Genomic DNA, 23,816 nt, shown 5'->3' on the forward strand with positions numbered 1-23,816 from the left:
CCATGCTCAGGATATCTAGGTGGACCATAGGAAGCCACTTGATTAATACGCACATCCTCACCTAGATGATGGCTAGCTCTGCAATTCGTGGTTGAACTGAAGGCGGAAAGAATTGCTTTTTAATAACCTTGATAATAACCCTTCTGATAGCTCCATTTAGGCATCATTATTGAATAATAGCCTGTGCATGTCATCGAGTCACTCTGACATTAGAACAGAAAATACACAAATACCCTGGTCATGCCACTGAACAAAACAAGAGACAAATCCTCCACTGGGGTAAATTATCAGAGCTGCCTTGGTATTAACGGAGTGGAATAGAATTTCTAAACAGACACCAAACCAAAATGATGCTTAACCGTTTGATGCAGTGCCTATAATAACGATGCTAAAAATAAAAAGATTTGTTTTAAAGCCTTAACTGTCTCCATGCCGGCATTCTGGCATTGCACATCACCTCAGCTCACGTGCCCCGTGGACCTGCGGTGGACTCGAAGCTGCTGCAGGGTGATGCAGACGGGTGGACACTGCAGCCAGCAGGGACCTGCGCCTTTGCAGACTGCAGGGGTGTGGGGAGGTGTCGGTGCTGCTGCAGGGTGGTGTTCCGAAATCTTACCTTTCAGCCATTTGTCACAGCTGCTGTTGTGTCAAAGGACAGCAAGCCCGGAGAGAATGTGGCTGCACACACCAACAGCGATAAAGCAGAATATTCCTGCAGGACACCTTACGGAGGGAGATGTGCTCCTTACCAGAACACACTACTGCACACTCAGCAGTGCCAGCATAGGTAAAACCACAGGGAATTACATCAGCTGCCTTTTGTCTGATGGCATTCTTCATCTGAGCTTGCTCCCAGCACTGCAATATCTCTGCTGGTTCAGGGGGGAACAGGAGTGTGTCCAGCATGAAGCTGCAGATACAACTTGCGTGGTTAGCATAACCTCAGCCATGCATGGCATGTGAAATATCCATTTCATGGAGGCTTTTGTTTATTTTTTCCTCCATTAAACCAATTACTAGCTAATCATTTTGTACAAAATACCACAATATGACATTATTAGATCTGAGCCGTGCAAACCCTTTATGTATAACAGCCTCGGTTTAATTTCATCTGTAGGATTAACAAACAAATCTAACAGCAAAACTAGCGTTAATGGGAGCAAAAGGAATGCAAATAAATGTCACCCATATTCAATACAGTGTTAAATGATGCAATTTTTATTTAAATATGCAGTTCTGGTGATGTGAACCTAGGAGGAATCTTCATGTTGTATGGTCAGCAAAGAGAAGTAAAATTATACAATCACATTATTGGCTTTTTTTTTGTCAAGTTAACACCCTGTGGTCCCAGTCAATGTCCTTTCCTTCTTTTTTTCTGTTGCAGCTGTATTAAGTGTGGTATCTGCTTTACGTGTGCACCCGCTGCACTCTAGGCACCAGCACTAAGCACTTACTGGCTGGGCACGGAGGTGAGACCTGGGTGAACAGCATTGGACCCGTGAGAGAAGGAGAGAACAAAGAGGGGAAAATCCCTGCTGATTCATGAGCCATCATCTGCGCCGCCTGAGCCTCCTGTTTGGGAATGGCAGCTCACGGCTCTCGGGTCTCCGTACGCCGATGGATGCTCTGTCCTGCTGCAGAGGCTGGGCAACAGATGGCAAACAAAGTCAAGGAGGCGGTGATGGAAAAGGACGATATTCAAATCACTTTACCTCTTCCAGGTGCGTTTAACCAGGACAATCTATAATCTTCCCGATTTAGAAAATGGAAGATATATTTGCTGCAAGTTTTGTCCCCTGACTTGTTCCCTATAGGTATGCCGTAAAGTGGAAGTGACAAAGCAATGCTGCAGAAAGAGCAGACTTCTTGAAGGAGAATTTGAAAGAGCATTCGCAGGGTAAACATTTCTTATTGTCCTCATTCAGAGAGCTCTGGCTCAGTTAGGGATGTACAGTAACAATTTTTCTTTTGCTTCTAAGTCCTTCACAACTTGCTATAGTCTGGTGCTTTGCAAATGCCAGTGAAAAACTCCCCGCAGAATCAAATCCCAGCCTTGCTAAATCAGAGATGTAAAATGAAAGTTGCGCTATAAATCACAGCTTGCTTTCATAGCTCCATTCAGATGTGAAGAATATGTTGGAGCCCCTATATTAAGCAATAGAGCTATGCTGAACAGCTCCAATTCTGCATCAGCTGCCAAAAAAAATAAAAAAATAAAAAAAAATTATCCTAAGTCTTTGCATATAGAAAAACTGATACTGATTCCCAGCTGGCTTTTCCCCTCACATCTATGACTTAGAGCAGAAAGGAATATTTTGAGCTGACAAGCCAGTTATCCATCAATTAGCTGATGGATGTGCTCAATGCCATACATCGTGCAGCCAAAGAAATGGTCACAGTCCTGGAAATGTGAGTTTACACTGTCCTGCCCTCGTTATTCTAAGTGGGCGTGAGGAGTCATCCAGGGGTAGGTACAAATTTTGGTAAATAAAGTCCCCCCAGGCTTCTCTCACTTATTATTGTGTTGGTTTTGAGGTGTTGGTAGAAGATGTGCAACCCTGAAAGACAAGAGCATGACAGGAGAGGGAGAAGTCTTGGGTTTCATCCCAAATCTCCAGCATGGCCATGGGCACACCCCTGGGTCTGTGCCTCTGTTTTCTTTCCCTTTCTGCAGCAGTGGCAGTGCATCCTGACAGGGCACACAGGAGCTCAGGGGACTCTCCTGAGTTTCTCCCTCTGATGGGTGCTTGGAAGCACTCCTTGAATCTAACCACAAGGTAGCAGAGAAATAACTGCCTGGTGGCTTAGCGGGGAGTGTTAATGAGGGCACTGCAGACAAGTGGAGGAGTCTCTGACAAAGTTCAAGTGGGATGTTGTTTTCTGCTGGAGTGGAGAGTAATTTTTATCTGAAGAGCAATGCAGGTAGGAGAGGATTTGAAGTATGAGCGTGCCTGATTTCCTGGGCTGAGCACAGTCCACTGTGGGCATTCGCTGTCCTGCAAGCATTTGTGCTCAGACCTCATTGCCACCTCAGTGTGACAGCTCTGAAATGCTTTTGGTCAGGAGGGTAGAGGACCCCCAGATCTGCTAAGACTGGCTTCATAGGGCTTCATGAAAGCAAAACAGGTAGGAAATGTGCAACACCTGGAGGATGAAAGCAGGGACGAGAGGAGCTCCTGTACCTGCAGGATCTGCTCCTCCTCTTTCCACTGTGGTGTGATGTAAAGAAAATGCAACATAGGGTGCTGAGGATGAGTAATTTAGGGGGAAACAAGGAGCATAAAATCAGTGAGCTGTGTATATATAGCCAAGACAGTGACTCAAAGCTGTGTCTGTGCATCATTTTCAAGGCAATATTGCCTTGTAAACTCTTATCTCCAGATGTTAATGCTTAATGGGAGCAAAGCTGGAGCTTGGCTTCCTCAACAGTTTGTACAATAGCAGCCTCATGCTCCCATCACCCCTCCATTGTTTTTAGCACATAAAATGCAAAATTGCAGTTTCCTCGCTTTATTCTTCTCCTGTGCCCTCTTCTCATTTAAAAGAGTCATCACCCCCAAAAAACATTAAGCAATGCTTTTTTTGTTGTTCTTATTATGGGAATCTGCAGTTTTACTGCAATGGGCAACAGTTCTCAGAGACCTGAGCTAGCCTCTGACTCTACGCCAGTTCTCTATGGTTCCAAATTATCGATCCACTTGGACAACCAGAGGCCAGATCCATACCTGGCAGAAGCTCTGCAACTGCTCAGCACACACCGAGGCTGCTGTGGTGCTTGCTGGCTATCCTCAGGTCCACGCCTGCTGCCCTGCTGCTGCAGGAGCAACAGAGAACTGTCCTGCAAGAAGATTGCTGTTGTTACAGCTAATTTTGCATGCAACCAGCTGCACAAATGGAAAACCCCCTTTTTATTTCCGCTTTTCTATTTTCAATGAGGATTTTCAGGTTTCAATGAGAGACGAGCACCAGTGTGTAGAAATGCCTCTAATCTAGCCCTACCAGGAGGAGTGCCTGAAGTTCCCTCCCTCATTACTTTGTGTGCACCTGGGAGAAAATTACCTCTCCCTGCTGGTGGCAGCTGCTGAATTGGAGAGGAGGAGGATTAATAAAAAGAAGTACACGAGAAATTAGGAGGGGATGGACAGAGCTGTGTAGCATTCAGTGGAAATGATTCAGAATCGATCCACATCCCTCAGCTTTGGGAAGAGCAGAAGCAGGTAATCAGTTAATGCACCTTTCCTCTGCGGGGCTGGCGGTGGTGGTGGCAGGAGAGCGGTGGCACGACGGGAGCTGGGTGGCTGGTGGCAGCATGTTGTGTTGCTCATTGCCTGCCAGGAGGGACATCCGCTGTGCCCTGAGCAGGGCAGGGAGCTCCAGCTTCCCTCCTTTGCATTCGGGTTTCCCTTAGGTGACATCTGCCTTCCCCTGGCCCCTCTGGTGATGAGGATGCTGCTGGAGGCACAGAGCGAGGCACATCTGGAGCAGTGCTACAGGGGATGGTGGTGTCATGCCACGTGGCTCTGACCTTTTCAATATTCCATATTTTCATGGACTGGCCATTTCTCGTCTTTTCCAGGCTGCAAACAAGGAAGCGGTGAAATAGGTGGCCAAAATACACACTGAGTTATGTAGGCGAAGGCAAATTTATATTGAATTTATGAGAGATAGAAGTTTGCTACCTCGTTCCACCCATAAAAATTATAAAGAGAACAGAAAGTGACATAAAATCAATCCATTTCCATGACAAAGCTCATTATGAGCAGAGAAAATATAGTCCCATATTAACTTGTTCTCATTACTGTTCTAAGATTTATCATGTCAGGTGCAATGTGCAAGGGAGGAAAGGAAAACATTCCCTGCCCTTACCTTAAAAAAGCAAACAGATGAATAAGCCAAATTACCCTCATGATGTTCAGCAAGCATGTATTTCCCGAGCCTCAGAAGGGGCAGGATTAGCTCAGAAGGTGTGACTTGGAGGAGATCATCCAGGCTGGATGCTCTGGGGCCAGAGCAGGTCGCTGTGCCCGTGCTGCTGCCACCAGCCCGGCTCTGCCCCAGGTGCCCAGGAGAAGCAGCACGCCGGGGGGGCGACGCTACTCAAAGACTTGACAAGGTGTAGGAAACCACTCTGAGTCTATAACATCATATCTTGTCTAAAGGAAGTGTGTCACGGCAGTTAAGATACATGTTTTTTTTTAATACTTGTGAACAGGTAACATTAAAGCAGATCATGTGTTTCAGTTTATGCTCTATGGCATTTATCCTAAAAAGCTCATTGAACATGGCCGTTACCTGTTTCCTGGCAATTCATTGCAAATGTAGAAGTTAAGAAGCACAACTTGGAGTAGGGAACTTGGATGATGAAAAAACAAGAGCAGACCAGAAGGGTTCAGAGCCAGGCAAGGGAATTGCCGTGCTCAGGCCAGCCCAGTTCAGCTGTTTTGGCTGACCGTGGTATTTTACCTGCAGGTCTCGTTCTCAACTCAGCTTCACCAGAGCAACAAGTCCTAGGAGAAAGGATTTTGCAGACAGACTCATGGCTGCATTTTCAGGGCAAGCCCACAGCTCCGGCTGTGCGGGGCCACTCGGGACTCTGCTCTCATCCTCGCCTGCATTGCTCCCCCCGCACTGCCGAGCAGATGTGCTTCATTTTGGAGCTGACATCTGGTGCTGTCAGAGTACATAACTGGTGCTGATTTGCAATGCAAGCTGAGTACTCTGACCTTTTTGGTGCATTCATAAGAGATGATAGTCTGTGTGCGTTATATAGATAAACTAGTCAGCGTGTGGTGTGTGCATTTGTTTGCAAGGGTGACAAGGAAAGAGTAAATACACGGAGAGAAGCCTGCCAGATTTGGCCAATGCAAAACCTCTCCAGCCTGCTGAACAAGGGATGAGATGATGAATAGAAGGAGGGTATAATGCCCTGATCAACACAGGCATTTCCTCAAGTGAGGATTAAAAATGCTACTTCTCACTTCACTCAGCCCCTCCTGCCCATGCCAGCATCGTTCCCAGCCCTCTCCACCAGCCAGCACAGGAGAACCGTGACGCTTTAATAGGGTGGCTGCCTTCATCCTTCCAAAATCCGGGAAGGCATGGTGAAATATCACCGTGGCTGGGAGAGTGGGAACCATGCCTGGGATGTCTGTATTTCACAGCACAATTCAATGCCATGAATCCTAACCTCACACCAACTTGAATATGAACTTGTGTATGGGGCACTGCAACACCCTACAGAAAGGGTAAATCCAGTCTGAAAGGAGTCTCCCAGGACAGGCTAGGCTTCCCCATACGTGGCTCTGGGATTTATACTGTCATTCAGCTGGAATTGCCTGGGAACTTTCCTCAAGAACCCAGCTCAAAATCTTCCAGAGACCTTTAAGACAGAGGACCACAATCTTGCACTTTTTCTGAAGGCGCCATGGGGACAGGCACGAGGTGACATCCTGGGTTCCCAAGCTAATTGTACCACTGGGTCTGCAGCTGCCCAACGGGTAAAACACCTCCCGTGCCTCAGGAACTAAAGCAAAGTTTTCCCCACCACTACCTCCCCAACCGCGTCCTCTGAAGATCTGGCTTTCAGTGATGAGCAGCCTAACAAATCAGTACAATGGCCTTAAGATCAGTGACAAACAGAAGCAGATTTCTTACAGGTCTGCACCCTGCAGTTTGATTTCCTGGTAGCCAGGAAGGAGCAGAGTCCAGGGGACATGGGGCTGGGGTGCTGGTAACATCTCTGCCCACGTGGATTTTTCCATGGCTGATGGTGGGGTGAGGTCCGGATGCATCCCACCCGCAGGGATGGCAGCGCCTGTTTTGTGACGGTCCCAGGAGCTCAGTCCCCTCCAAAGCTGCTCTTCCCTTTTGAAATCAGTGGAGACAGCCGAATGGATTCAAAAATCACTGGGGGAGAACACGGAGACACACAGCGGTACGCGGAGTATGAGTGTGTGAACCTCGCTTGCTTGAGAAACGGGCTAAAAATAATAAAACGCAGAAGCCTTGTTATTATCACAGCTGAACAGTCCTCTCTGACATATTCTATTAAGCCGACCCTGTTTCACTCAGTTTTTGCATTACCGGCTCTCCTTTCTGGGAATGACCTTTTCCACGCCAGGCTTTGTAAAGCTATTGCCATTCTTCATTTAGAAATTTGCTAAAGTGTGTTTGCAGAAACCATAGATTTTTTTTTTTTTCTGATGAATCTTCCCTTTTTTGGGAGAAAGGAACAAAGAATTATGCTGCTGACCTTTCTTTGTATTTAACAGGATCTTTTTCCAAGTTGAAAATCACACTGTTGGCTCTAAGTAGGAGTAGTTCTCCCTATTCTGTGTCAGTGTGTTTATTCAAGGGTTTCTTAAGTACATCTGTAATGGTATTTATAGTAAAACATAGTTTGTGGGAGACCTCACTTTCTCATTCCACTTAAAAAATAATTGAGAAACTGAAAGAATATTATTAAAAAATAAATAAAGAGAAAGGGATAGGTTAATAGAGGGAGGTGCTGGGGGATTTGGCATCCTATATTTTGATGAGACAAACCATCTCATTTGTTAAGCCGTATTTCAGTTATTTTGCAGCTTTTGGGGTACAACTCAGGCTGCCCATCTCTCATGCAGCTCTGCTGTCTCCCCAGGGAGCAGGCAGGGAGCGGGGCTCTGGTGTCCCGTGGCGGTGGCTTAATGCAGCGTCTTGCTGCTGTGCTGCACTTGTGCTCCAATGGGTGCTCACACCAGCACAGCTCTGCAAGAGACCAGGCGGTAAATAAGATTTAGTCTGACCTCCCCGCTGTATGAAAGGTTTGTTTGATGGCTGCATGTACACAAAATACTCGTTTCATGCAGTCTTACTGCCTGCTCTGGTGGTGTTACTTATTACTTAGGTCACAGGGGCTTTGTTGGCGTAGGATTTTATTTGCTGCATAAAAAAAGCTACCAAACTGTAACCTTTACCACTAAACAAGTTATTCCAGACACTCTGTCACTTGTCCAAGATGTTTTACCCTTGCAATGTAGTACCTAAGCCTTGGTAATAGATAATGTAGTACCTAAGCCTTGGTAATAGATAACCCGCACCTGGTGTGCTGAGCAGTGCCATTAGTTAGTGCTTTGCGATCCCATCCAGCTCATCCAGCAGCTCCTGTCCACCCCAAGCACGTCCCTTTCCCGCACCTGCCAAGGCTCTACGAGAGCAAAGCTGTGGGCTGGTGACTTCGGTCCCCTCCGAGACGTCATGTTGTGGGTCTAGCAAGGAGCTTGTGCCCAATTGCTATTTGCTTTCTCCTTTACAACCCGGCTCCTGGGAGTCTCTCCAGTTACATCCTGCATCGTGGCTGTGTCAGCCGTCGCAGGGATTCACTGCTCCTGATGGCTGCACGCAGGGTGGGGAAAGATCGCCGTAAATCTCCGCTTCCCATCCCGCCTGGCTATGTCTGTGATGGGTTTTTGTTCGCTCAGCATCTGGCTCACATCTCGCAGCACCGAGCAGACTGAGGCATCGGGTTCAGCTCTTCAGCCCAGTATTCTGCATTACCTTGTGCTGCAGCCCTTTGCCATGTAATGATGCCTGCTGATTGCCATGGCTCACTTGCAGAGCAGCTGTTGTGGTGCCAGAACTAACCGAGGGCTGTTTCATAGCCAAGAAGTGGCACTGATAAGTCCCCAAAACTTTAGCAGCATGCAGGTGCACAGGAGTATCAGCTCAGCCTGAGCAATCCCGGCTGGCTGGAGACAAATCTCTTTTGTTCGCTCCCCCTTTGTTTCATCCAGCAAATAAAAATGAATCCCCCAAGGACCGGAGCATTTAGACTTAGCATATTTTTGTTTGTTCAGAGCACATCAGTCTGTTGTTCTTCCTGGCTAATCAGATATAGCGGAAGCTAAAACAATCTCAGTTTGTTGTTCCATTTTATTCTATACATAATCACTGCTTCTCGTTTGCCTCTAAATAGCTGCATAAATACACATTAAATGCGGTGACATCCCTTTTGGGACTCACTCCAGGGTTTCTTGGTTATTTTCTCTCTTTGAAAGAGATTAGGTTCTCAGATACTGCCATGTTTCCTGCAAAATCCTCCATGGATGTGTGCATGCAGCATTGGATATTATAATGCTGGGGCCGTCCTTGTCCCCTGCAGTCACAAGGGTTTGGGGGACACTAAGTGAATGCATAATAATACCATGTGCCCACATGCCATGTGTGAAGGCAGAAAACAGCTCCCAGTCTGGGCAGCGATGAAAGGTATTTTGGACCGGTGCTTCTCGCACTGTTCCCTATTCTCTCAGCTTTCTTTCCTCCCAGAGATGAGCTGGAGGAGGAAAATGTTTAGCACCTGAAGAGAGAGGCTTTCAGATTCACCTGTTAGGATGCTTGCAGAGCACCATTTCCAGAGCAGTGCCATCCCACAGTGACCACCACCACTTTGGGGGCTGCCGCATCTGGTAGCTCAGAGCAGGAGGATGATGAGCCCACATCTGTCCTCAGAGTCCCACAGTCACACCTATTTGTTGATTTGGGCTGGAGAACCAGGCTAGCAGCCTCATCACTCTAAGCCAACACATAGACAGGTCTTTGCAGGGTGGCAAAGTGAGAACTGCTATATATTTTTTTCCAGGAGAGATGGTAGTGAACTATAAATATTTATTGCAGATTAACTGTTTCACTTAATAGTGAGGCACGCACCCAAAACAGGCATATCGTGTGAGATGCACTTGCTTATGTAAATATATGGACACTAAAGCATGCAAATTAAAGCTGGAGCTCTTCATTTCAGAAGACAATCCCAGTCATAAATAAAGCACTGGGACAAATCCTGGCGGCGAACGTGGTTCTGCCTGGGACAGATTTATATCTGAGGTCCTGTGACACAGATGAAGTTGGAGCTCAGTTCCTGGCGCATCGCTCCCTTTTGTATTCCGCTTGCTTCCCACATCTCCGCAATAATTTGTCATGGCTGGTTATGTCAGCTCATCATGTCCAATATACTTCCGAGGTGCAAAATGAGAGGCGATTAGTGAAGTTCTGAAATATCCGAAACATGGAAACTATGAGCTAAACTGCAGCATTAAAACCTCAGCAAGAAACTAAGCAGGAGCTGAAACTGCTCTGCTCCAGGGGAAGCAGCTGCTGTGCTGCTCCTTTTGGAGGCCACCATGTGCCACTTTGGCAATGCAGCAGCACGGCATCACTGTCCCCCGGTGCCTCCAGTTAGCACACCAGTAACTGTGGTGGTGTGGGCACGAATGGAGGATGGATGCCCACCAGCCCTACCCCAAAAGCGTGGGACGGCACTGGGCTTGGCATTGCTGCCTCCCGTCTCTGAGAGCAGGCTGGGGTTTGGGATGGGATTGCCCTTGCAGAAAAGCAGAATGTCCTTTTTCTTTGTCTGTTTCTTCCCCCCTCCCAGATTTGCACATAGCTAAGGAAAATTTGCTACTTAAGGACATAAGGGGAGCACAGCGCTAGTGGGCATATCCAGGTCATAGCTGTGATATGACAGCAGGTAGGAGTATGGGGGGAAAAATGAAGTCTAAAAGATTGCAATAGAGTATTAAAAATTAGCTAAACCAAAGCAAACAGTCTGGGGAAATGGCAGGAGTTTTGCACTTCTGCTGCAGCAAAACCCCCCGAATTTCTCTACAAGGAAATATATCCCCCGCGCTGCCGGCTAATTAATGGCAAAGAAGCAGAAAACGATGGGAGACAGCGCAGGGGAATGTGAAAACGCGCTGCAACGGGCACGCACGTCCAGAAGAAAAATAACTTGCCAGAAAAACCAGCTGCGAAAAGCCGGAGGTCGGGCGGCGAGGGAGCCAAGCACGGCGCCGGGCGCTGCGCTGAAGAGCGGGGCAAGGCTGATCCCTAGCGGCTGCCGCCAGCGCTGCTCCCCCGGCCGGCTCAGAGCAGCACATCCCCGGCCCCTGGGAGAAAAAATAAAATTAAAAAAAAAAAAAAAAGAGTTTAAATGCTCCTGCTTCTGCTCTGGGAGGCGAGGGGTGTCCTGCAGGGGTGCCACTCCCAGCACCGCAGCTCACAGCAAGGGGGAAATTTGCCCTGATTTTTTTTTTTTTTTATTTTCCTTTTACCTCCGCGTAACGCGTTGAAATGTATTTTATCTTCCTAAGAAGCTATTTGTGAGTTAACACTGCCACTAACGTGGGTTTCACGCGGCAGACCTCTTTCCTGAGCACTGGGCTTTTTAACAAAAATTGTACTAAAAAAATAGAAACACTGATTTTAGATCATTCTAGATTTTTTAAGATTTCATTGCAACGGAAAAAAAAAAAGAAAACACTAGTTCAACTCAACTGTTTCTGGTTTACTCTCTTCAATACTTGGTTTCTCTTTATTTTCGCTGAGGTGTCAAATCTTCTTCCTCTTATAACTGTTGAAAGGAGAACACGTGGAAAAAGGAGAGGTTGAGCCAGATGTGAAGCATTTTCCATTTGTTCAAAGTAGGTCTCTTTCTAGTTCTAACAAAAGAAAGAAAAAGAGGTGGCCTTTCATGAATAATGTTTACCGGGCTGTTAAGACACAGAGGTAAACGCACCATTATTTCTTTGGCAGATAAAGAGTGGTTCTTCTCCCCAGTAGGACAATTAAACTCATTGCTAAGCAAAGCAAGAGCTCCTGCCACCTCCAGAGAGCAAAGCCCTTCTTGCTCGGACGTGCACCAGTCTACAAGCACCTGTCTTACATTTTCTGGGCTCTCAGCTGGGTTTTTTAAGGGGCAATAGAGAAAATCAGCCTTCTTTTAGACACCGCTGCTAGGAAAGAAAGAGTCCAAAACACATTTCAAAAAGTAGACTATTTTGCCCTTTTACTTGAGTTTAGACAGTTGTATATACAGACATGCATTTTATATGTATATTCGAAGATGCATGAATGGTTGAGTGACATCCAGAAAATTGTACATAAATATTATTTATTTACATACAAAAATATACAAAATATTCCATATATCAAAATATAATAATCACTCTAATTTCTCACTCATCATCTATTTTTGTCTACACTACCTTCACATTATGAAATTACAGTCATCCCTATTACTTGAGTTGTGACTCTATTCTTCTGAGATTTTTATAACAATTTCTTAAATTGCAATAAATAATGTTTACTAAAACGCCTACATGAATAAAAAATAGTTCTGTATTTAAGTAGTCTTTAAAACTTATACAAATGTTTCAAGAGGACATTCAAGACACATTGAAACCAATGGAATAAAATAGTTACCTCACCAGGCTGGCATAATTCAGGAGATGTTAGGAAATCTTACAACCAATATAGATTAAAAATGGCCAATACTATGTACTTTGAAGGAATGTGTAATGGTGGAATTTACAGAAGTCCTTTTGCTCGGGGTTGTGATATACACCTAAAGCCACTAATTTGTTCTCAAGCTGCCAGAGAAATTGTGAATATACGACTGTGTTTTTCAGTCACTGTACACATTTGTGTTTTGCTCAATGCTGACAAGTGACTGAACCAGAAACCGCACTTTCGGAGAATCACTTGTGATTATGTATGCTCACATATACTTAATCTAAGGGCTTCCTTTTATTAGCTGATAAAACACGTAGTACTGCTGTGTATTTCGTGTGTTCCATTAGCAATCGTTGCTTAACAACATCTGCTGATGAACATTGCGTGTGTCTAGAGACAAAAGCCTACAAACTTCAGAAAATTATTTCATCCATCTCTGTCCTTTGGAACAGACAATGATTTTTATTTTTATTTTTTCCAGATAAGATATTACCTTTCCTCAATTAAAGAAGATATGATTAAGACTACTTCGGATTGATCTAGCACAGTTCATTCAGGAGAGCTTTGCGTATCACATCCTTCCCTACCTGGGTGTTTTTCATTCTGCCATACAGCAGCTAACATCCGATGATCTATTGCCCTGCTGGGTGTCTCAAAACAACAATTAAGAATATTATCACCAAATCCACAACCACTTCAGGAAAGGTAGAAACACCTCATCAGCACATAGCCATGATGTAGTGAGAAGAAGCCAAGCTGAGGGGAATGAGAATTTGGGGAAAGTGTGGGCTTGTTTTTCCCTTGTTGAGTCCAGCAGTGGTCTAATTGACTGGCTCCTGCTAAATGAGCCCCAACACATTTCTCCAAACAGTGCTTAGCTGCTTACATGGACACCGCGTTTGGATGTCTTTAACATATTTCCATCCCTACTTTTATGTGTTAGGATCAATTTCATGAACTTTGCTAGGTAAGATGATTGCCATCAGCAGGAAGAATGTAGTAAATTAATTATAGATGTATGTTAAATTACTTTCATTACCACCCTCAGTTCTGGGAGGGAATCATGAGAGCAGGATGACTGATGAAATAGTGTTTTTACATATTCCCCTGGTAATGGGTATTTTTACTTGAATGCCAGTGTTGTTTCTCTGTTCAGAGAAGCTGGAAATACACATAAAAGAAAGTAGAGGTTCAGATTAAAATTAACCTCTAAATATTGCCAGACAACCGTGGCTAAGGCAGACTCCCTGGAAAACAAGCTGTCTATTCAGGGTCTTCTACGGACATCCCTCAGTGATGTACAGAGGAGAGCTGAGAGCTGAGGGAGGATTCATCTTCTCTACTGTAAGGCACATCCAAATACAGGGGAGAAAGAGCCACTTGTGTTTGGGATGTTCTTCCTACACACCCAAGACATAACAGCCAAAACAAAAGTCAGTATGTGTGGAAAGTTATTTTCCATATTCACCTTATAACAACCTTGGTGCAGGGTATTTTCCAGGGATTAATGACCAGACCAGTTTAATGGCTCTCTGCTGAACTTCAGGCTATCAACTTTTCACAGCCTATCATTAATCCCTGGAAAATATCTAGGTTCATGATAGATACGGGTGAAAAATAATACACTGTGTGAAGGTAAGTATATTGCTAGTGTTTCATCATGTGCTGGCCCTAACTACTAACTTCAGATACACTTCAGAATATAAGTAAATTAACTACAACTTAGTTACACTGTAATTACAAAGCTGCTTCTCTGCAATTCTATTTATATAGTGTGTAATTACTATCTCCTCCAGCTGAAAGCTGAAATGATATAATTATCCTTGGTGTTTTATACTGTAATGTACACAATACTGTATATTAAAGTATATCTTTAACAGGTAAGTCAGAGGACAAACATCTACTGTGTAAATTTGTTCAATATATTTCTAGGCATTGCACACATAATCTTTTCTGTTTAAAAAAGAAAAAAAAAAAAAGACCCAACGGTTGATCTGTTTTCCAAAATGCTGAGGTCAGTGAGAGAAGGACACCAGCCTTCTGGATGTCCGGGGTTTTCTAAGCTGTTCCATTGGCAGAAGTCTCCAAATGGAGGCTTTTCTCCTGAGAAGTGGTGTTTCCTCCTCATGGACCTCTGTGTAGGTACCATAACGCAGATGATGTTTGCACTCCGCGTAGGAAAAGCCCCATATGGCTGTAGTCCACCCTCTGAGCAGCCGGGAGGTTTTGCATCTGGTCTTGGTTAATCAGCACGGTCTTCTTTATTAACTTACTGGATGAGATATGAGGATTCATTCGCCTTTCCCCCATCAACCCACTAGCACTTTTGTCAGACAGACTCCTGACAGACTTTCTGGAGAACAACACCTCGTGCAGGAACATTTGTGCTCAGAATTATTTCCACATAAGTACCTATATTGCATTCATAACTGAATTTTAGGAGGAATGCTAATAGAGCTTAAGAAAAAAAAAAAAAAGTCCAAAGGGAAATATGAAACCTGGCTTGGACCCACCCAGCACCACCACAGGGGCTTTGTGGATCCCTCCTGCCCCCAGATTTAAGTGATTTTCCTAGCATCACTGGGGAATGTAGCCCCCACGTGCAAGGCCTCATCTCGTGGATTTTTCCTCCGGACTGTTTGAGCAAGGCTGGGACGTGGGTGCACGCATCTACATGCAAGGTAGGGACTCTCTTGGAAGTCTGAAGCACATCAGAGATTCCCTTCCTCATGCTGCCTCTGCAGGAGCAGGCCAGGCCTGCTGTGGTTTCCATTAGACTTGCAAAAATGCCAAAAATAAATAAATAAATAAAAACAGAACAAAACAAAAACAACTGTAGTCAGCTGGGAAGATAATTAGGCTTGGCAAGTTTGCTCAACAAGCACTTACTATATGTAGTAGTAATGGGTGATGCAGTCTGTGGTTGTTTCACTTAATAATGCATGGATCCTCCTGGATATCCTCAGGATCTCTGTCTGGAGTTGTGTTTGTGATCAGATGGCATAACTAATGGCCGGGGCTGATTACGTGGTGATTAAAAATTACTTAAGGATCTCATCTGTCCATGAAGGGAATGTCAAGGTCTGCAGTACGAGGGAAGTGCTTGTTCCTATTTATTTAATTGCAGTTGTATTAGTGCCTCTGCTGCTAGCAGCAGGCACTGATCGACTCTGCTTTGCACATCAAAGGGAATTCAGGATGCATAAGGAAGCCGATGTGTCTGAGTTCAGTCAGAATTAGACCTGGAAGCTGACAGCTTCGGTGAATGAATATCTTCCCCTCCTCAGAAACTGATGGGTTTGACCAGGAAACATAGAAGCACATTCTCTGTTGGTGTCTATCCAAAACAGCAGCGTTCCCACAGAAAGTGCGAATTTCTTCATGCAACACATTTTGGTGGGACACCTTTGCAGTGAGCAGGCAGAAGTCTAAAACATTCTGGAGACCCTATGGACAGCCTGTGTTTCTCTGCATTTCTCTTCCCATGGATTTAGTCTGGTGTGAAAAATGACCAATTCATGGGCTGGAGAAGTTGCTGGTAAAAAATGGCCCATCCAGTGGTGACCATGGTGTGAAGATGGGCAATACCAGCCAAGGTGTTCATATCAATAGGTCCAGCAGATGGTTAGTTTTAAAGAGATACAGACTTTGGCCTCTGCAGCATCTATGGGCAATTTGCACAACTGTCCTGCATTGAGGGACACCCTCATCCTTTCTAGAGTTGCTTCTTAGTTACCTCTTGGAGCAGTAGCCTTATTTCTATCCCTCCTTAAATCTGCCTGGCATGTGTTCCTTATTAAGTAAGAAGTAAAACAGAGCCACATTCACCAAAAGGCTTTAAATTATATCCCGGCCTGCTGGGACCTCCCCTAACCTTTCCCACAGCATTGGCTGGGACACACTAATTCAGCTAAATGCGAGCTTCTGGTGTGATTTTAATAAGCCTTAAAGGACCCTTTGCTTCCAAAAGACGAACTGAGGCAGCTGGGACAGCCAGCTGCTACAGCCACTTATGGCCAAATATCTGTCACTTGTTTTAAGACAAGTCAAAATGTAAATGCATCTTTTGAACACGGGGAGGGACGGTTATATTTAGAGGGCATAGCCACAAGTGTCTCTGCTGGAGTCTCCATGAGTTGCCCCCTCCCTGAAGCAGGAGGTACAGTGCTGCCTCTCCAAAGCCTTCCCTGGCTGGCTTGTGCTGTAACAAGTGTCTCAGGCTATCCAGCAAAATTTTATCTTGATTTCTGACTAAACGATGATCTACAACTTTCAATTGACTTTGTAGAGTTTCAAAAATGTTGAAATAGGGGAAAACAAGCTTCTAAAAAGTGTGGAAACAGTGCACCGTGACAGCCAAATTCAGCATGAAGTTAGTGTGCCTGAACAAGGTAGTTTATAACAGATAAAGGAGAGTACTTAGAGGAAGCATTTTCAGTCCAAATTCATTAGTAATGTTGAAGCTGAAGAGATGTAGAGTACATTTCAGAAAGCAGTAACATATAAATAAGTAAATAAAATTTTTAAAGTTGATTTTTCATGTGTCTGTTTTGACTTCATTTTTGGAAAGAGGGGGTACATAATTTTCCCTTGCATAAATGTCCTCTCTAACAGCTTGATGGGCAGGCTAAAATCCATGTGTATGGCTGTAGCATTAAAGATATGTGGGTATCTGAAGCCATGCAGGATTGTGCTTGTCTAAGCATCTAGACGTATACACTGTCAAACATGTGGAGATTCACCCTTTGTAGACAAACCAAGGTTGTGGACACAGATCTCATAGCAGGGTCAAACTTTGGTGGGTGCCTGGTGCTGCAGGACAATGGATTGTACATTTTTTTCAAAAGAAATTACATCATGCCATTACCTGTGATAGCAGGTCCTTGGCCTTGGTGACAAAGAAGATCCCGCTTTCCTATAGGCATTCATTTTTTGATGTCAGAATTTAAATGATCCTCTCCCCAAACACAAACAGAAGCACAGCGATACTTCAGCAAGTGCCAAAGCAGACAGCAGATTGACTCTCTGTTTCTGAGCTGTATTGCCGCTATGGGAAGCTCGGCTGACAGTTATGAATGTCAGTCATCAAAACACTCTCGCACGGTTCTGATAAGTCTAAATAATACTGTTTTATAGTCAATGTCACTGTCACCGTGGAGGGCATGAAAGTTGTCTTTTAAATTCATTCCTCAATGTAATCTGAATGCACCTGTATTGTCTACCAGGCATTTTCTGAACAGAGCCAAATAAATTTGGTGTCAGCTGCCACGGGAACTGTCCTGAATAATCTCATGCTGTCTAACATGATTACACATTTCATACACATATATATGGTAGCTGGTCTAGAGATTTGGGGGAGGGAAGCGGGGTGCTGAACTGACACTTCATTTTTTATCTTTCTTTGCTTGTTTGCTTGCTTGTTATTAACATCGTTACTACCAAGCTACCTCAACTCCACTGTGTTTCCAGATCTCTCTGGCCTCCTCATGTTTTTTGTACTTTCTGGGCATGGTTCACTCTTTTCATTCAATGGAGGCCACTTATATTTTGCTTTATCATTGCACAAGTTGACAACGAACGTTCTTCCCCTTCGTGCCTGTGAGCTCTGCTGTGTGATGAACGTGAAGAACTGCCCAGAGTGGCATAAACACACACTGCTCGTGGTTACAAGACTTAAAACTGCGCCTTCTTGAGCTCACTTTACAAGAAAGCCTGGTTTTGTGCTCTGTTCCTTAAGCGCTGGATATGCATATCCTCTTGGATATCACTTATATATGTATATATAAGTATCCTCTTGGATATCACCCCACTGAAGAAGGTTTTCATTGGTGATATAAAATAAAACTCTCGGGCTGTCTGCATTGCTCCTTTCCAAGGACACAGTGATGCTGTGTGTGGCAAAAAGGCCTGGCACAGCATGTAATGAAATGTCACCTCCTAGTAGCGTGGCACTCCCTCCACCATGACACACAGTCACTGCTTTATCGTCCTTTTAAAAAGGGAGGTAGGAAGGAGAACATCTTCTGCCTCTGTAAATGTTGACATACTGATTTCCTCCTCCATGGCTTTAGGTTTGGAAAGCCAAATACGGGGCGGGAAAAAGTGAAGGGAGCTATAAATTAGAAATGAGTATGTCATGTAAGTCTACACCCAAACTACGGCACTTGTCACACACCCCCATTAACACCACTCGTGCTTCACCAGCAGGATGAGGCTGTGGTGGGCGCTGTGTTTCTGCTTGGTCTGTTGGCTTCTTTTGTGGTTGTTGGGAGCGGTGCTTCAGCATCAACACCAGGCTCTTGTAGAGTTCAAGCAACCCTGGGAACAATTTCTAATCACTTCCAATAAGGTCACAAGTTAATGAAATGTAAAAGATGTCTAATAATTTGACTCCAATGAAAGTGTTAGCAACCAGCCTTGCACAGCTGATATCCCCACTGTGCCCCAAGTGCCCAGTACATACGTTCATGGTATAACACTCGCACCTCTTGACTTGCCTACACAGGTGCTTTCCAGTCTTAACCATGCATGTAAGTATACAACGTTGTGTCCAATTTACTACTCAAATCACTAAATTAAATGCACAGACAGTGTCTACTCCTTCACAAGATCTTTCTCTAATGGATACTTTATATTGCAACAGTCATTTTTAATAACTGAAAATGTTCTTAGGAAAGTTTGAGATTTTTCCAAGCCTGGATTATAGCTTGAGCCTGCAAGGTATTGAATTCATGGGATTGGTTTAACAAAGCATTTCTGGAGCTACTCATATGCTTAAAAGTACACAGTTATTTGGCATCGTTGCACCGATCAGGGAGATGTGATCTGAAGTTTGACCCCACAGTGGGGACAGGAGGCAGAGTGACAGGGAAAAGGCAGGCCACCCACCCTGAAAAACAGTCTTAATCTCCAAAATTGTATTAAAATAGTCTGGCTTTCTATGTGATAGAAATAGTACCGTAGCCTTAAAGGCAGTACAAGTTTCTATGACAAACGGCTTGAGTGGGTTCCTGGTGATAGCCCTGGAATAAGAGGCTATGATCAAGAGTCATACTACCACGTACATGGAGGCAAGACTAGAAACCCTATAAGGATAAATTCCTTACCAAATAAAAGGCAGCATTACCCTACAGATCACAATGCACAAATGTCAATTCATTTTTAGAAGAGTTTTATTAAGTGTAGTAAAGATTCCAGAAAGTGCATTAGAAAATGTTCAGGACCTCTTATCAATGCCTTTCTTATTGAGCAATCATATACATATTTGACAGAAATAAGGAATATTAAAAACACAGCAACATAATGCTAAATATATTGTAAAGGTTTTGTTTTTTAGAAAAATGCAAGATACAACATAAGGCTAAAATTTCAGTCCTACTGATGTCAATGGCTAAAGACCATTATTCTTTAGGAGAAAAAAAATACTTCACTGAAAAAGTTTTGTACATGAAAATGTAAGTGATTTACCTTTAAGAGTATAGTGTATGTGTGGAAGGATTTTTACAAGTCATTCTTCATAGCATGTATGTAAATTATAATTAAATACAGTTAGGTGACAAAGACATGAAAAAAAGACTTTATCATCTAATCACATATGGGTGCCACTGAAGAAAAGAAAGGGGATAAGTGGCCTATGGACAGCTGTTAACTTCAGATTTGGGTCATTGCCTCAAAAATCCTCGTTTTTACCTCATCATTTGGAGCTAAATCCACAAAAGGCGGATTATTCAACTACATGCCATGCTTAGCACCCATAGCTCTCGGGCAATGGCTGCTTATTTTATTATAAAATATATCAGCGCTTGCTGGCAGAGCCCAGATCTTCCCTGATCAACATTTAGCACAGCTGGAGGAGAGGATCCCACACGGCCTGAGCTCCAGCTCTGTATCGTTGACCCGAGGAAACTCTCTTTCATGCAGCAGGATGGCACGAGGCCACCAGGCACAGCAGCGCTAGCACTGGGCGGTGACTAGCTGGGCCCAAACGAGGAGGAGGCAGCCGTGTTTGGATTCCTCCCAGGACGGATGCAACAAAACCAGGAAAAAGAATCACACAAGGTTGCGGCACTAAGGCTGTTTTAAATCACTAAGCCTGAGTAGTACAACGCACCAAGTAGGCAGGCTGCACTGCAGTGAGGGCTGTGGTTTAATGCACACCTCTCCGTGGTGCGTGCTATTTTCTAGCAGTGGGATGCCTGTGCTCAGCTGGCAGGCTTTCAGCTCCCCTCCTCAGCTGCCGATATCTTTCTTCTCATAGGTGGCTGAGGCTCCCAGCTCAGGGCAGTGGATCCCATTGCAGCTGTAGAATGTCTTAGCTTTATTCACAGATGATGCGATGATGACCGTAGCTTCTCTGCGCTTCTCATTCCTTCATTCTTCTTCATTTGTACAATTAATTAGCAGCAACAACACTTACTGCCTCACCAGGGTGTTGTGAAGAAAAAGCATGCTAAAAACTGTAAGGCACTCAGATATTGGTTAATAAGGACTGTGTAACCTCCTAGGGAAAAAAAAAAAAAAAGAATTTGCACGGTTTGAATGCTGCTCGAAGTTTAAGCAGTTTAAGTTTCTGCCCTGCACACTGAAATGACCTGGAAGAAGGACTCCTGCAGCATGACGGCCTTGTGTTGCCCTCCTGCATAATGCCACCTCTCTCAAGGCATTTTGCTAGGTGCAGAGGTCCCTGAGAAAGTCCATGGTCGAGTCACGAGGAGCCACCCCAAGTCAGCTCCTTCTTAGCACACTCCAGCCACAAGGACAGGTTTCCTTGCTGCCAGCACAGACATGTACTGTCCTCATTCTGCTCAGGTGGCTCTAGCTCACCTCTTTAAGATGAGCATAAGGCCTATTCTGCTTTTCCACGAGACAGAGGTGGCAATCACAACGCAGCTGCCCATGGAAGGCAGCACCAAATCCCTGGGATAATTCTGATACTGCAGTCAAAGAGAGTCTAAGCATTTGGATTGCGTGGTGAAAAGACCCAGCCACCACAATGCTCAGTGTAAAGCCCGTTCAAGCTGGTGGAAGGGCTCTGCACTAACCCTGATGGCCATTGGTCTTTTCACTGCATAGAGCTGTAGTACTTGGAGTAAGAGTGGGGTGATGGTTACATTTTTATACAACCCCTCTGGGAAATGGGAAACATCTGAAGAAAAATGGTTCGGATCCTTTGGTACGTGAATGGATACTGCACTGTGTCCCAGTTTCATTTCTAGTCTTCTCCTAAGACAAAGAAGAGGATGCACATGACAGAGCATAGGGCAAAAATTAAAAACCTAGTGTGATTTCACAGCTAGTGCCAACTTAAGCAACGCAGAAGTAATTTCCTGTTCAGCCCACGAGAACAGATTTAAACTTCATTTGTGCCATTCACTTCCTTCTTTAGTCTTTCTTGCTCCTCTCTCAGAGGTTCCAGCTCAGGTCCATCCTGTACAGTATCTTTGTTCAAGTTATTTCTGCCTTCACTTTCTGTCCTTACAGATTTAGGGTCCTCTTCTTTTGCTTTTCTCTTCTCCTTGGCAAGCATGCGGTAATTATAGTAATTCATGATGAACAGGAATGTTCCTGCCAGGACCATCACAGCTCCACATTTAATGAACATATATTTATAGTCCCCAAAGGTATCGATAAGTGTTCCTGTAAAAGATACATTAAAAAAAAAAAAAAAAAAAAAGAAAGAAAAAAGAAAGAGAGACGATGAAGACAAGGATACAGTGTTTTGAGTTCCTAACTATAAAGGGACACCCTCGTGGCTGTAGGATAAAATAAAACATTCTCTGTTCTTCTGATCTCTTCCACAAATGCTCTGATCCTGCAAATACTTCACACATGCTCCACTTTACACCCTGTGGGTAGTTAACATCGATGTAGGTAACACTACCTAAAATTTGTACAGTAAAATGGAAAGGGACAGAGAATCTATATTGTAAAGTGCAGGCTTTTCAGGCACATCTTTTTTTTTTTTTTCATGCAGAAACTAAGTCCTCTGATCATGGAGTCCACAGACAGTCCTTCAGTTGTCTTCAGTGATCCAGTACAAAAGGACATCCTTTCAACTCAGTAGTCCAGAGGCTGCCAACAAAAGGGGCAGCTTTCAGGAAGAGGTTTGTGAGATGGCACGTGGCCAGACTCCTGACAGAGGCCCACCAATTTATTCCACCACGGGTCATTCACCAGCATCAGAAGGGACCCAGCTTTTGGCCATGGCTGCCCTTTCTGCATTTATACCTGTGGTCGGAATATGAAAGGGCGCTGTGTGGAACTGGAAAATATTAGTACCCGGGAAAGCAAAGATGATGCTGTCAGTGTCAGATAATTTCAATGCCAAGACAAATGTGACAGGTTCCTCTCAAAGGTTAATGCCTCTGCTACGGAGTAACAGAGTAATTGAAGAGAGGCGGCTTAATTGAAATGTCACTGTTCTCCATTATGTCAAAATGTAATGCAAATCTTGTTGGGATTATGATCCTGAGCATTAATTCCCATTTACTGGAGCATCACGGACCATTCTTAACATCCCAGATCCTAATTAAAGTAAGACCCACTCCTAACCTGGCCTCCATTGTACAGACAGTCCTCCTTGAAACTGGCCCATCATCCATTACCTCTCTGACTTTTTGGAATATGTTTTCCTCCTTAAAATGAGGGACCTTTAATTACTTCCTGACTGACCCTTACTGTTGAAAAGCTGATGATTAATTATCCTACTGTATTACACTAACAAGGGATTTTATGGCCACCAAATAGATTTCCTGATCACAGAAAAAATAACTTTTAACTGGTTTTGGTCACTGTTTCTTCCTGAATCATTCCTACATATCTTCGTACATCATTTTCGATGTACTGTTTTTCATGTTACTGGTGAAACATCAGCCAAATGCTAATTGCAATGTTTTTTTCCCTTTCTGCTAATCAGGATGACCTAGAGGTCTCCTAAATAGGTTTCAATGAGAGTTTTAATGAGTAGAGTATTGGAAAATTCAACAGTAGGATAGTCTCGCCTCTTTTCCTTTGAGAATAAGATAAAGTCATAAAACACACTGGGAACAATTTACTTAGTTCATTAAAGCAAAACCCTGCAGTAGGTTATTAAAATGCCGAAGAACCAATAAATTTGCTGCTTATTAAAATAGTGGGGAAAACCCTACAAAATTAATATTACTGATTATTACATGGAACTCTTTTGGCCTCATTAGCAGTCTCTGGTCATTAAGTTAATCTTCCACGTAGAAAATTATATAACTCAGAAAGCGGTCATTTTTAAATTGTATTCTCTTTTGTTTATCATTAATTAAATAATGAATCTCTAAGAAGCAAGAGGATACAGCTGCTTCTGTCACACTGCATGAGCTACATGGTAATATGAAGAATTGGATGGCTCTGCAAGATGTGTCATACAGAGTACTAGCCAGCTCTCACTTTCAAATCCAGGAAATAATAGGATTAAACTACTTTCTTTCTGTACCTTCTTCTAATTTATTATGATATTGTCATACTCAAAAGAATTAGCAGAACTTAACTTTATATATCCAAATATATCCAAATGCATA

At 44.0% G+C, this 23,816-nt stretch overlaps 1 protein-coding gene and 1 long non-coding RNA gene across 7 annotated transcripts in view; one reads left to right on the top strand and one right to left on the bottom strand.

The window, feature by feature from the left end:
- Positions 1-643: 643 nt before the first annotated feature.
- LOC308200341 lies at positions 644-7,266 on the top strand. Its single transcript, XR_013955508.1, has 3 exons — positions 644-1,721; positions 1,815-4,217; positions 5,470-7,266. It is a non-coding gene; the product is annotated as an uncharacterized lncRNA (long non-coding RNA).
- Positions 7,267-19,425: 12,159 nt separating this feature from the next.
- LOC308200336 (monocarboxylate transporter 2-like) overlaps positions 19,426-23,816 on the bottom strand; it is a 41,236-nt gene continuing 36,845 nt past the window's right edge. For all 6 annotated transcript variants that reach the window (XM_080605926.1, XM_080605927.1, XM_080605925.1 and 3 more), the window contains one exon: positions 19,426-21,903. In XM_080605926.1, the coding sequence (XP_080462052.1) occupies positions 21,617-21,903 (287 nt within the window). In that variant the 3' untranslated portion in view covers positions 19,426-21,616. The remainder of the gene's footprint in view (positions 21,904-23,816) is intronic.

The sequence above is a fragment of the Anser brachyrhynchus genome (assembly GCF_964034855.1).
Source record: "Anser brachyrhynchus genome assembly, chromosome: 10".
NCBI lineage: Eukaryota > Metazoa > Chordata > Aves > Anseriformes > Anatidae > Anser > Anser brachyrhynchus.